The 13,698-nt window shown below is 39.0% G+C and overlaps 1 protein-coding gene across 3 annotated transcripts in view; it reads right to left on the bottom strand.

Annotated features, from left to right (window-relative positions):
• Nucleotides 1-657: 657 nt before the first annotated feature.
• GRM5 (glutamate metabotropic receptor 5) overlaps nucleotides 658-13,698 on the bottom strand; it is a 231,837-nt gene continuing 218,796 nt past the window's right edge. The window contains exons 8-10 of one of the 3 annotated variants that reach the window (XM_069030937.1): nucleotides 10,599-10,697; nucleotides 8,965-9,126; nucleotides 658-1,480 (exon numbers count right to left, since the gene is read on the bottom strand). In XM_069030937.1, coding sequence (XP_068887038.1) covers nucleotides 658-1,480; nucleotides 8,965-9,126; nucleotides 10,599-10,697 — 1,084 coding nt within the window. The remainder of the gene's footprint in view (nucleotides 1,481-8,964; nucleotides 9,127-10,598; nucleotides 10,698-13,698) is intronic. The other 2 variants (XM_069030949.1, XM_069030958.1) reach the window with 2 other exon arrangements.

The following is a 13,698-nucleotide window of genomic DNA, read 5'->3' as shown; positions in this document are numbered from 1 at the left end:
CCGTATTGCAGTCACTCACTGCAAAGCCTCAGCTTAGTGTTATCCACGTGTAACGTATCACAGACACAATATTCTTCAGCAAAAAGTTTTGTAGTTATTGAATATACATTACTGCTTTTTGAGATCTTCATAGAAAAAAAAAAAAAGAAAGATAGCTTGACAGGTTGGTCCCAGATTTGAGTCTGTTAGAAAATGTACATTCAACGTTTGGTCTTCTATTCTTGATAAAAGATCAAGGTTCACTTCTGGGTAAGGGATCAGAGTAAACAAACAAACCATTGTACAGTTGTTTACAATCTAGTTCCCCCGTCCCCTATATTGTACACACAGTTCATTGTAATACTAAAGCAAAGCACTTGGTATGTAACTGGATTAACAGACTCCTTATAAGCCCTCAAAAATAGATTCAGTGTTTCTGAAAAGCCCATGTTTTTTTAAGGCCACGATAATCTGCCAAGAGTCATTTTGTCTTTAAATCAGCATAATTAATCTGATGTTTCCACTTCTCAAGTAATTCCTCTTCTTCCCTTCCATTTCCCACAAGATGACCCAATGCCTCTCATTCTGTCTGCGTAAACACTGGAGATCTTGAAGACTTGGCTCTCCCCTCACTACTTGCTTGTAGTTGTTGAGATCCATCATCATCTTGAACTACATTCACAGCGAAGAAGAACTTTGAGTATAATCTCTGATGAGGAGTGTGTCGTATTTGGGGGAGGATGGGATGCAGAGAGCTGATTCAGAAGCCGGAGAGCTGGGAGATGCACTTCCAGAATCGATGGAGTCTCTAAAAGGAGAAGGAGGAGTTAAAGCCACCAACTCCTCCAGGTCTTGCTTGGCTGCTGGGGTCTCTGAAGTGCCTTCTTTGATGCTGTCATTTGAAGCTTTCCTAGCAGACTGTGAAGCGCCATTGACTTCAATGGCAGGAAGAGGTTGGATCTCTGCAAGCGTGGTCATTGTTGTAGGGAGCTGGATTTCCCGTGGAATCAGGTATGAAGAGCAGAGAGGAGCAGCCCCCATTGTCCCTGGAGTAGATGTTGAAAGCATCATAGAGTTCAGCTCACTGATATTGGCTGTGAAGCGAGTAACGACACTACTGATCTGCTCCATGAGGGAGCCTTGAGAGGAGCTACTTCTCTGAGGAGGTTCTGACTGGAAGGTAGGGGCATCATCTTCTGTTCGGCTGACAGAGGCAGTTCTGTGGCTCAAAGTGCTGATTGGTGAGGGAGTCTGTGGTCGGTACTGAGCTGGGTATTGCTCTTCGGCTTCCGAAACGTCATAAAGCGTTTTGGCACTAGCCTCGGGAAACGTAGCGCTGCTACTGTGTCGGCTACTATCTGTGCTTTTAGAGAAAGGCTTGATCACTGCAGTTTGGTTGGGGTTCTCTTTTTTGTTGATGTGGACTGACAACCGCTGCCAAAGGTGTGCTCCTCGGCTGCTTTTCTCATTCTGGGCCCAGGAAACTGATTTTCCATTAGAGCTGTAAACACAAACAAGATAAGATGGTAACTTGCATCAACGTTAAAGATATAGTCACTGTACCTATACCATGGTATTTCAGACCTTATATTCATCATAAAGCTGACTGTGATTTCATTTATATCTATCACAATATATCTATATCTATCATTTTTACCTGTATGTTCTAGGAAAACAAGCAGTGTGCCAGCTCATTTCACAGGCCACTTGTGCATCCAGCCATCACCTGTTCTGTGCTAGTTCATGGCCACTGCTGACCCCTCTGTTGAGGCCATTGGGACATAGACAGTGTCCATCCTGGGGGAGAGAGAAGCTTGATGGCTTCCCTTCTGTTGGACTGATGTCAGGAAGAGGGGCTATGGAACTGAGGGATGCATGGAGGAGTGAGGAAGAATTAAATGTTTAAAGAGATTGAGTGAGAGACCTGGACTAGCTAGATTGCAGGGGGCAGGAATGTGGGCTGGCCTGGGAGCTTTCAGTGGTAAGAAGCTTGGTGTAGTGTTCTGAACATGGATTCCTGGTATGGGGCAGGGATTATAGACTGGGAGATGAAGAAGTGTAATCTGTTATGGCTGGGGAAAAAAATCTCTTGATATCCCACCACTTGGAAGTATTGGAGCAATACACAGAAAGGCGTTATACTGGTTGTAAGTAGAGAGACACTTCTAATGGGTAACTTCTTCTTCATTGAGGTACTTGGCAAGCTAGATGCCACTAGACAAAATAATTTTTTTTTTTTTTTTTAATTTCAGGTTGGCTCAGAGAATGAAACTATATTCCTAGTAGGAAATAAATACCAGACAAGCTATACAAGCAGCTGCTCATGGTGACCTGAGTTTGGAGACAGCAATAAACATTTTGCTCCACTTTTCTACAAAATAAGTCCTTTCAGGGTAACTTCTCTTTAGATCCCATCATACTCTGCTCTTTATCAAAGTTGCTTGTTTTTCTCCTCTTGATACCTGAGAAAAGCCAACTGTGGCCTTTATAAACACACAATATTTCCTTTTACATCTTCCTCAGTCTGATGAGATGATGTTCGTACATACATTAACATATAGTTCTTGGAAATAAGGAAGATATTAGAAATATTTCTTAGCTGAAACAGACAATGACTCTGAAATGATGTCAACAGAAAAAACAGTCTCCACATACAAATAAACATGATTTATATATAAAATGCATCAAAACTTTAGACAATTTGCTTTGGTTTCCTAAACATTTGCTATAGTCATTTAGGATTTTTGAAAAGACAACAACATTGGACACCCTGGCAGATTATTGCAAATTCGATTTTTATTTGCTTTTTAAGTCTGCGATAGATATCCTCACATGTTAGCCTGCAGCATAACAGTTTGCAAAGCACATAGTTTACTGAATACAGATGACTTTATACCAGCCTTCCTGTGGAGGCTTGCCTCAAACTATCAATTTAATAGCTCTTCTGGTCATCTAAAGAAAAAGTTGCGCGCTGAGTGTAAAACAAAACCTCCTCGTGGGTTCACATCCCTGATTATGTTACATGAAATTAGGATGGATCATGTAACACAACATATGCCCACAGCTTTTCCCTTCAAAAGCAGCATGACAGAATCCAGTAGACAAACACAATGTAAAACAATGGGTACTTTAAGAGAGGGTAGACTGGGAAATGATCTGTATAAGTACATATGAGTTCACCCTTTTGCTGCAATGATCACCAGGATGTTATTCAGAACTTGGAAGTTGACTGTTAGGCCCCTACCCCCAAAATGCCAGGCAAAACGGCTGGTGGCTTGTAACTTGCTGTTCAGACAATCCCTTCCTTCTGTTGTACCTCAATCAGAGCAAGAAGGAAAAGCAAAGTCTAACCTGTAGCACTGCTCACTTTGACTCTTTTATTCAATCACACTGTGAGTGTGGTTCTGGACTGAACAGGAGCTGGCACTAATGCCTTCCAGAGTAAAACTGCTCTCTCTGAGGACTATGCATTTGTCTCCTTGCAACACATACTCAGTGGGTGTTGAGAACTGTTTGGGAGCCCTGGCTCACTGCTCATGCTGAGTCCTGAGCTCAGTGGGAGATCAATGACAGCAGCAGGAGGAGAATTTGGATTGTTTGGCAGACAAGATCTTGCCTCTAGTTCCGGTATGATGACCATGAAGCCTTGTCCCAGGTGTTGCTGAGTTTGACCTGGACCAGGTGGTAGAATGATCTGGCACTTATAACTTTGATCAGACAGAAAGAGAGGACATAGATCCAGTCCTGGATGTCCTGCTCGTGATGTCTTAGAAGGATCTGAACAGACCTGCCTGCCGCAGGGGTGAAATAAATGCCATTAACATGAAGGATTGGTCAATGCAAATAGAAATGCTTGCCCAAAGAAAGTGGTATATTCTAGCACCCCTCCTGACTTCAAGCATTGGCCTAGTACAGATGTTCAAACCCTTTAAATGTGTACTAATGTAGATATTTTCATGGCCTGAGGGTCAGATAATAAGAGTTTGTGAAGGGAACATGTTCCCCCTCCCTGGTCACAGTTAAAGAGACAGTTATTAAGGAGAGATATGAGGCTGAAGAACCTGGGGAAGGGGAAAGGATGAAATCTGATTTTGCGTCTAGCCCTTGGCAAAGAAAGCTAACAGTTAAATCTTCAGTGGAGCAAGTCACAAACCTCCCTGAATCTCAGTTTGGGTTTGGGTCAGTCTGGCTGATACACTCATTCACTGTTTTTGTACTCTGCCCAAGAGTAATCTGTGCATGTGGCTCTCATGTTGATCCTAGGGCTCTGAAGGAGACCCAGTTGCTGTCTGATGTAAATTTTGTGCAAAAGCCTGTAAGACTTGACCAGTATTCATTGCAAATTCCTTGATATTAAAAACTGAGTAGGACACAAGGTCCATTCACTGAATAGGTGGTGAGGCATTGGAACAGGCTCCCCAAAGAAACATTAGAATCAGCATCCCTGGAAGTGTTCAAAACACATTTGGAGGTGGCACTTGGGAAAATGGTTTAGTGGTGAACACAGTGATGTTGGGTTTACAATAGCACTTGATGATCTCAGAGGTCTTTTCCAACCTTTTTGATTCAATAATTTACAGTAAGGAGTGAGCCATATAGCTAAAGTCCTAGTAACCTTCCAAGCAATAATAAGAATTTCTGTCAGAAATATATCGTACGCTTTATCATGCGGTACCTCCTTACTAGGAAGTCAACACTGGGCTGAAGTATGCAATCATTTATCGCCTCTGTGAAAGGAGAACCACTTGTTTTCTTGTATTGGAATAAAACTGGGTTGTGGATAAATTGCAGTGATAATACTTTAAGATCCTGCTCTAACTGCATATTGATTGGAACGCTGTCAAGTTAGCTGGAAACCACGCAGTGCCCACGAATTAAAAACAGAGAAATAAAAATAGATCACAGACATACGTTAGAATGTCTAGGAATGGAATTGTTTACATTTACTATGCCCAGCTCTGCCTTGACTCTTCAATGATGGGAAACTCTAGGACAGTGAAATTTTTGATTTTTCTTGTAAACAGATTTTGGCTCCCTCAGTTGAAAACAGATGAATTGCACTTTTGAACTCCCAAAGGAAGTCCACTACAAAGTTTGGCTGAATACAAAGTCTTCTACCCTACTCTGCACTGAATAGAGCAGAGGAGAGTACAGCAAACTCAATCAGTGATACCAAAATGTTAGCAATTTTTTTTTTTTTTTGTAAAACAAAGCCATTTTCAGCACATTTTTTTGTTTTAATTTCCTTCTTTATAGGTTAAAGGTTCAGCTTTATGCACAAGAGAGATTTCCTGAGAACCAGACATAGTAATTGTTTCTCCATTGTCTTTACTAAAAACTGCTTTGATTTTGATAGACTGGCTTTTTCCCTGCCTGCTAGACCTACCAGGATATAATATGTACAAGAAATGAAATTGGAAAAAATGGAAGAACTTCTGAAGTAGCTCCTATTTCAAATATTTCTTCTACAGCTGACCACTTGATGAGAGAATGCAATTAGTTTTGTTTGTAATTTTTTCCCCTTACTGAATCTCTTTAGAGAAACTTGAATTTTGTCTTTAAGGCTTCTCTTCTATATCCATGAAAGGTACTAACTGCTTTTATACACTTAGGTGTAAAAAAAAATTCCCCTCCCTTTACGCATATTTTTTTTAAACTGTCTACAATTATCTTTTGTTTTGGTTGAGGTAGTAGACGTTTTGTTGCAGCATTTTTTCCTCTGTGGTATGATTATTTATGAGATGGTGCATAGGTCTGCCACAAGGGTTTCTTTAGCCAGGTGCTAGTGAAGCAAATTTGTTTTGTTAGGTCCTTCAAAATGCAGAAGAAATGAAAAACAGGAGGAGGAATTGAGAGACACAGCAGCTGAAAACTCTCATATTTTAACAAGGGTGCCATTCTCATTAATTACCCAGAGTTGCTAAAATTAATTCTGTTGACGGGTGCCTGGGGACTGGTACTGGGCACAGGGAAATAGGGAAAGCCTATGCAATTTGAAAATAAGTCATTTGTTCTCTTAATATCTTTGACTGAACTTGGAAAATCAGTTTAAAATTATGGAATTAATTTTTTTTCAAGAAAAGTTAGAATGCATAGTTTTATAGTATTACTCAGCAGTGGAAACCAAAATATAAGTGGAATTATATAGGTTAATACAAACATTTAAGGGAATTTTTGTTTTCTATCACATACTAATATGGGTATCTAACTCCAAATTTGAAGTGGTATAACTGCAAACAGACACTGGACAATAATCTGATGGAGACATGTATGATATGTTTGCAACTTGTCCTTATGTGACTACAGTAAAGCATGATTTCAAATTCTTAAATTTGTAAGTCCATGAACGAAAGTTCATATTTCAGAACACTGGTCTAAATTTTATGGAGCTAATATTGGTGGCAAATTTATGCCCAGATGTTTCAATGGTGAAATGTTGCAGTTAAGATATAACCCCAACACTGTGCAGAGTTCTCCTGTATTTAAGGGTGAAGTCCTCCTGTGTTACCCCCAGAAGCAGCTGGCAGTGGTAAGCAGGATAAACTTCTGTACTTGGCTCAGCCAATATAACTTTCTGCCAAAGAGAACTCTTGTTATTCAAAGTAAATAAGTAATAAATAAGTAAGAACCTGCTTTCCTTTTAGACTCCTTTGCTGAAACCTTATTAAAGACTCAGTGATATAATTACTCTGCCTGAAAAGGATTTGTGTGCTATTTGTAGACTTATTTAAACCTTGGTTCTTCACAAGGGATCATGTGTGTGTGTGTGCCTGTGATGAATTCAAGTAAGGACACATATGCATTTTCTTTCATCTTGTCACTTGCAATCTCAGATCATTATTCCTTTTGCTTTTAGTGACCCAAGTTCTTCATCCCTGGGATGAATGTTAGTGCCTGACAACATGCTAAAAAAATGAAATTAAAGAAATGGTAGAAGTGGTGAACTCCAGTATACAACTATGAAGAAGCAAGTCCTAGCTTCTCCCAGAAATATAGGACAACCTGGATAACTGGGTGCAGAACCAAAGATGTCTAAATTAGGTCAATTCTACCACTGTGATGCTTTACGTTGTTACCATTTCTCTAATTTTGAAAAGCTTTTAAGAAAACCTCTACAGGCCTATGTAATTGTTTCCCTAGGTAAAAGACTGCCACACACATATACTGCTAATGATATATCACTCAAGTTATTTAGTTTAAATTATTCTGATATTGCTTTTCCTATGGAGATAAATGACAACAAAACAGAAAAGAGGAATGATACAGGGCAAAAATAATTTTTTCATGCCCTGAGTTCTAGAAATAAACACTGTTTTGCAATTATTTTTCAGAGTAGTTTTCTGTTGTCAACAGTGAGAGCAATTACTTATATTACTCCACAAACTATAATCTGTTGATACCTCCTTTCCTCATGCAAATCCCAGCTGACATTTTTATGAATGACTTTAATATGTAAGGATAAATGAAACTACAAAGTGAGAGAGAGTTGATGGACAAAACCTTTGCCAGTGACCTCCCAGTGCAGCCACCAGTGATGCTAATTCCAGCAGCTGCTTCAGCAGCATGCATGGTTAGAGTGGGAAATGGAGAGTCCGGTATCTGAATGAAACATTTCTAGTACACCAATGGTCCTCACCCAAAATGCAAGAATGATCCTGGTATCAGATGTGTCTTCTTTCCTCTACTACCATGACCTCACTGCAATTATAAATTAAGGTAACGAGAGCTGTGTAACATTTTGTCTGAATAATGCCATTTCAAGCATCTCTGAGCACATTTCTGCTACACTGGAGCATTCTATTCACAGGATGGAGAGAGGACAATGGCACCTCTTGAACTCTGAGTTCTGCTTCCTGATGCAGCTACATGCTTTAAGGTGTTTTCAGTATTACTTGGTCAACATGATTTTTCATTGTTTTCATTGCTAAAGGTATGAAATAGAAACTGGGAAAAATAGAAACCATCACCTTACCTGACACTGAAATCAAGTGTACAAGCAGTGAACAAGAGAAAGAAACACAAAACCCACATACACACAAACAAAAAACTAACCAACCAACCGACCAACCAACCAACAAAAAACCCCTCATTTTCTCTCCCAGTTCTATCTTCAGAGTCAACAGTTGATTTGACTTCTATCCTCTGCAAACAGCATGAAATTGGAGGAATTTTAGATGTTTGGCATGCCTGATAAATAATTACAGAACTATTTTTGCACATGGGTTTTAGCCGGAAAATTACTCCTGTGAATTATTAAGCAGTTTCTTATTCACTGGATTTAATCAAATTAGAAATGCAAATATGATGCAAGAAATGCAAAAGAAATGATGCTGTGATGCCTGCTTTGGGAAAGCTTCCTAAAACAGCCCATTCCATAGTTGATGTTATCATATATATGTGAATGATGCTCGCAGGTGATGCAGGATGTCATAACTTCCCTTAATTAGAAATAGCCTTTTATATATATATATAATGTACCCACTACTTCTATTTTTGTGTCACTTTTCATCTTGAAAAATCTGAAGCCACTTGTAATACGGTTGGGACACATATATAATGTTGCACAAGGGATTTGAGGACATGAGATGAACAACACTGCCCAGTATGAATTGCATGGCATTATTTAGACTGAAAGACTGTAAGTGAAATTTGGTGTGTCTCATGGGACCTCTTTATCCCATGAGATGATGAGTTTTTTCATCATTCACAGATAGTCAGGCCCCTGTATCTGTCTTTTTCCATCTGTTCTTCATCTCAGTGACTTCTAGAACTGGTCTGGTACTTACTGAGACATGAGAATGGTACCTACTTTCTGTTCTGCAATGTCTGAGTTCTGTCTGGGAGGTTCCCAGGCTATTCAGTGGCAACTCTACTGAGCTCACAAAATTGGACAAGGACCATTGGCCAGGACATTGTGGCTGGAGACAACAAAACACAGCCATCAAATGCAATTTGACTCTCTGTTAAGCAGCAGGTGTTCTTAACTGTTTGAGTAGGTCTTGAAGCTGACAGTCTTGCTGTGGAACTATTAGACTGACACAGTTTCCAGTCTTTTTGACTGTTAGGGCATCCTCTTTAACAGGAACCTTTTTCTCCTCTCTACTTGACTCAGATCGATTACAGTCTGGAATGCAAACAGATTCTTCACTGTGAAGATATAAAAAAGAAGTTTTTCAAGTGTGTATATATGGCCAGGCAAAACAGAGCTGAACACTGTATAAAAAAATACAGTCGTCTGACAATTACATGTACTCTTCCACTCTTCAAAATTCCATTATATATTGATTGCAGATAGCTTTCAAATGAAGAATAAATATGTCTGAAGGCAATGCAATGTAAGAAAAAAAATCCAGATGACACATGGACAAGAAACAATTCCAGTTGACAAAAAAATACACTTTGTGTACAACACTCAGGAATAAATGTTTCTGATGTTATTTAAAGTGCAGGAGCCCTCAGGTGTGTGCTATGTGGTGTGAGTGTTGATGGCCCTATGTATGTGTGTGAATACTGCACCCAAGGGAAACATAGCACTGTGCAAATGAGGAAACATTTGGGAAAAGTGAAGGTATAATTTGGTCACCCTGTGCTCTAAGGTTATATTTATAAATATCCCACAGGGGTTGATAAGGAATGAGTAGATCTTTTAATAAATGGTAAAATGGTTCTAACACTTAGCAGAACATAACACAATGACACTGCTTCTTAAGAGCTTTTTTTCATGAAAGATGTATAACCATCTTTGACATGTATGTACTTATTCATTTGTGAAAGGAGATGTATGGAAAAATTAAATTTCTGTCCCATGGGAGTCCAACTTTTGGAAATCTGGCTGGACTCAAGAAGAATAGCTGAAATCTCCAAGAATTTAACAGAATTAAGTAGTTTGAAATATTTCAATAGAAAAACATCAAGATTGCCATACTAAAGCAGTTAATCCCAGTAACATTAAAAAAAATCTAGTATTTGATATTAATTGTAACATTGGTGCTTAATGTCATGCAATATATAATGGCAATAAAAAAAAGATAATAAGTATATAAATTAAATTAAATGGGGAAAGTTATGAAAAAGATGCTTTAAATTCTATTTAAAATTACTTTGAAACCTTGCTTTAAAACTACTGTAAAACTCAGTACTTTTCCACAAGATATTTTGATTGAGAAGAACCAACATTTTCATATTGAAAATGTTTTCATCAATCAGTTTTTCTCTCCACTTTTTAAAATTCTGTTGGTTGGACTTAATGTAACCCCTAATATATAGTGGGCCTACCCTTACTCCAGGTTTGAATGCTTTTTCTTTTCATCTGCCTGACTGGCTTAATGAGTCTTGTGTAAGATTTCTCCTCCCCAAAGCGCCATATTACAACAACATCACACAGGACACGTGGTTCAGGTCACTGGAATGAACATGGTGCAGGGTATTTTTTGGCAGTCAGATGGAACACAGAAACCAGCAGTGGCAACATGTTTTAATTTTTTTTTTTTCTTTTGTAAACATACTTTATGGGATACACAGGAATTACAGACAGAGGATCTGGCCTGGAATTGTCCAGGGCTGCTCCTTCAGTTCACAGACATATGACACTGACCTAAGGCCACTTGCTCTTTGCTTACCTGGTCATTGTAGCTCGCCCACCATTCCCCATACTCCCTTTTGGGGTGAAACACTCTATTTCCGACTTGTGCGGGGGGGCCAGTCTCCTGCCTTTGTACCTAATAAATCACGACAACAACAGGAGCAAACAGAGAGAAGTGATTGTGTGCTCAGCTTTCTTTGACAGCTGCTGTGCAAAGGGCCATGCACATGAATGCTACTGTGGCAGTGGTAGAGAAGAGTGCAAAGCAGCTGTGGGAGTGGTGAAAAACTGCATAAAACCCCAGACTAGTGTTAAAGCAAACAGGGTTATGCAGGATAGGTGCTCACTATTTTCTTTATATATATCTATATCTCTATCTCTATATAAGAGGACCCAAATGGTTTTACAGAATAAACAGCATGCTAACATTTTATCTTTAATAATTTTAATTAATAAATTTATCTTTAATAATTTAATAATTTAACAGAGTGAACCAGTTTAAGGGAAGCAACACTTAAATTAAGAATCAGTGGGAAATCAGCTGGTGGCCATGTTCTCAATCCTAACTTATTTCCCTGGTTGTACATCTCTATAATACATGGCTTGTTCCACTTTTCAAAGCAAGCACCAGTGTAGTGGAGAGGTTGGGTAAAAGTTGTGTGGGCTCACAGTTCATGTTGTGAATGGGACTTCCCTCTCAACTGGCAACAAATAGAAAAGTTGGATAACTTGCTGAGATCTAGACATAAAGTCAAGGGAAATCAACCCCAACCCTAGAGCCCAGTGCAGTACTATGCATATTTTACGTACAGGACCTCACACTTGGATGAAAAATTCACTTGGATAAACAGTTTAATACTTGATTATCTAATTAGTCCCCGGATAGGATACAAGATAATACCTGGTCATTGTTGACTCACTGAACACTCAACTGGGATGTGAGTAATGTACAGATCTCACACTGTCTCTCCTCCCAGTAGTGAACTTCACCCTAATAGTACAAATTCTTGTGCTAGGTGTTGAAATACCTATTTAAATTCTTTAAGAAAAATTTTGAAAAAATACCTGCATGTCTCTTCTCAAAGAATTTGTGATATCCCACCCCTAAATCCCATGGGCTGCACTGTGGGCATTTAACACACTTCTGGGGGGAAGCTTGTGCATTTCATTCTGCTAAAATCAAAGAATAAAGGACTTTTTTGTTGCTCATTCATTAATCTGATCTGGATAACAGAAGTACCTTGAAGAGAACTACCTTGTAAAAGAGAAATCACCTGGGTACAGAGAAAGTGAGACTAGATATTGGATGCAGTTGCAGTAGACCCTCAGATGCAGTGTGTATTACATAAATCACTGATGAAGAAGCTTAGTGATTCTGACAGTGAACCGGAGACAGTAAAATTAGGTGTGTAAGTGCAAAGTCCTTTTGTTTACAAATTATAACCTTACTGAAAGGAGGAACAACAGCAATTTTGCAGACTGGCTACCAAGGTTTTAAGACAATCCAGAATGTGGTGTAAGTAGCACTCCCAGATAGGCATGAAGCTCGAACAGGACACATACATATTACATGGAAGTCGATTCCTAGAGCAGAGGAAAAGGTGGATGGGCTCAGAGAGTAGATAAATTTACTGAAAAATACAAATGAAGTCAAACTGGATCATACAAAATTAATCGGGATAGCCAGAGAAAAAGACCAGAGAGAAAAGAATGTGTAGAAACTTCACAGAAAAGAAAAGGAAATAAACTTGGAGTGAAGGTGTTAGACATCAAAGAAAGTAGAATTTAGGAGGAGCAGGACAGAAACACAGTTATGTTTAGACTAAATAACCAAAAGATATATTTTGCCTAGCAAGGCAGAAGGAAAAAATCAAAAGTAGGAAAAACTGGGAGACTCTAAATGCTCACACCAATCAGGATTCTAGAAAGTAGCCAATGAAAGGAAACAAGACGTGTCCTTGGTAACTCCATCCTGAAGAACCCCAGGTTAGAATGGATGTGACCCAGATAAATAAGCCCCCACAGCTGTCCATTTCACATAAGCATAATTTTCACTACCATGAAAATCAGCAGAGACACTGTTATGAATCCCTCAAGTTTATCCATCCACTCAAGAGCAAATTGCACCACCAGAAACCATACATTGTCTCATAACACCTCAAAGTCTTGACCCATAGTAACTGCTACGTTGCCATTCATTCAGTGCTAAATGTCCATGTAATTATGAAAACAGTGACCAAACACTAATCAATCCTCCTAGTGTGCTAAGTGCATCTAACTCTTGAGAGGAACCTGCAAAATTCTTTGAGTGACCATTCCAGAAAGGCAGACCAAAGATTCTGCATAAAAAGGATTTTCAGCTTTCAGAGCAGGCACAGGAAATGATTTTGCCTCAGAATGTCTTGCAGAATGTCTTGAAAAATGTCCCCTTTCAGGTTGTTAAAACCAAGGATTGCTTTAAAAGAGCCAGTCTTTTGAGAGGGAAAACCCTCAGACATTTCTTTGCAGTTGACATAAGAAATACTAAAGTGAAAAGTAAAAGGTATTTTGGCTTTATGGTATTTATGGAGGAGGCATAAAACACTACTGTGTAAACAGTATTTGTAAGAACAAATTTATTTTCTCCTTTTCTCCAATTCCAATTCTGTTAAATGATTTATAATAATTTGGGTCATCTTTAATGTTTCTTTTCACATCTTTTGGTGGGAAATTGTGATCTGTGTCATTTGTTTTTGCACTGGAGCAAGTTGTCTTAAGGAAGATATTTAATGATAAATACTAATATGTTTTATAAGTGTTGATTAGTGACAGGAGATTTGGGAAGTAATTCCCAGTAACTCAGTCACTGCAGAGCTTGTCCATTTGCCGAATACTTGGTCACATCTCTCTATCTTACACAGCAGTGCTCTGCTCTCTCCAGAGGGCCTCAGGAGAGAGAAAGAAACTTACTCCTGGGCTGAGAAACCATGACTTTACTGCCTTGGCTTTTAGTGAACTCAATGTACATGTGATAAATGGTAGGAAACACCAGTGAATCTGCTCAGATTTGGAGGACTTCTACACCTTTTTCTTGCCTTCTTCACCTTCCAACAAAACTCCTCTTGTAGACCAGTACTAATGGATGCCATGGGAAACAA

The sequence above is a fragment of the Aphelocoma coerulescens genome, chromosome 1 (genome assembly GCF_041296385.1).
Source record: "Aphelocoma coerulescens isolate FSJ_1873_10779 chromosome 1, UR_Acoe_1.0, whole genome shotgun sequence".
NCBI classification, from domain to species: Eukaryota; Metazoa; Chordata; class Aves; order Passeriformes; family Corvidae; genus Aphelocoma; species Aphelocoma coerulescens.
Note: the sequence above shows the minus strand (reverse complement) of the source record. Positions and strands in the feature narration are given on the sequence as shown.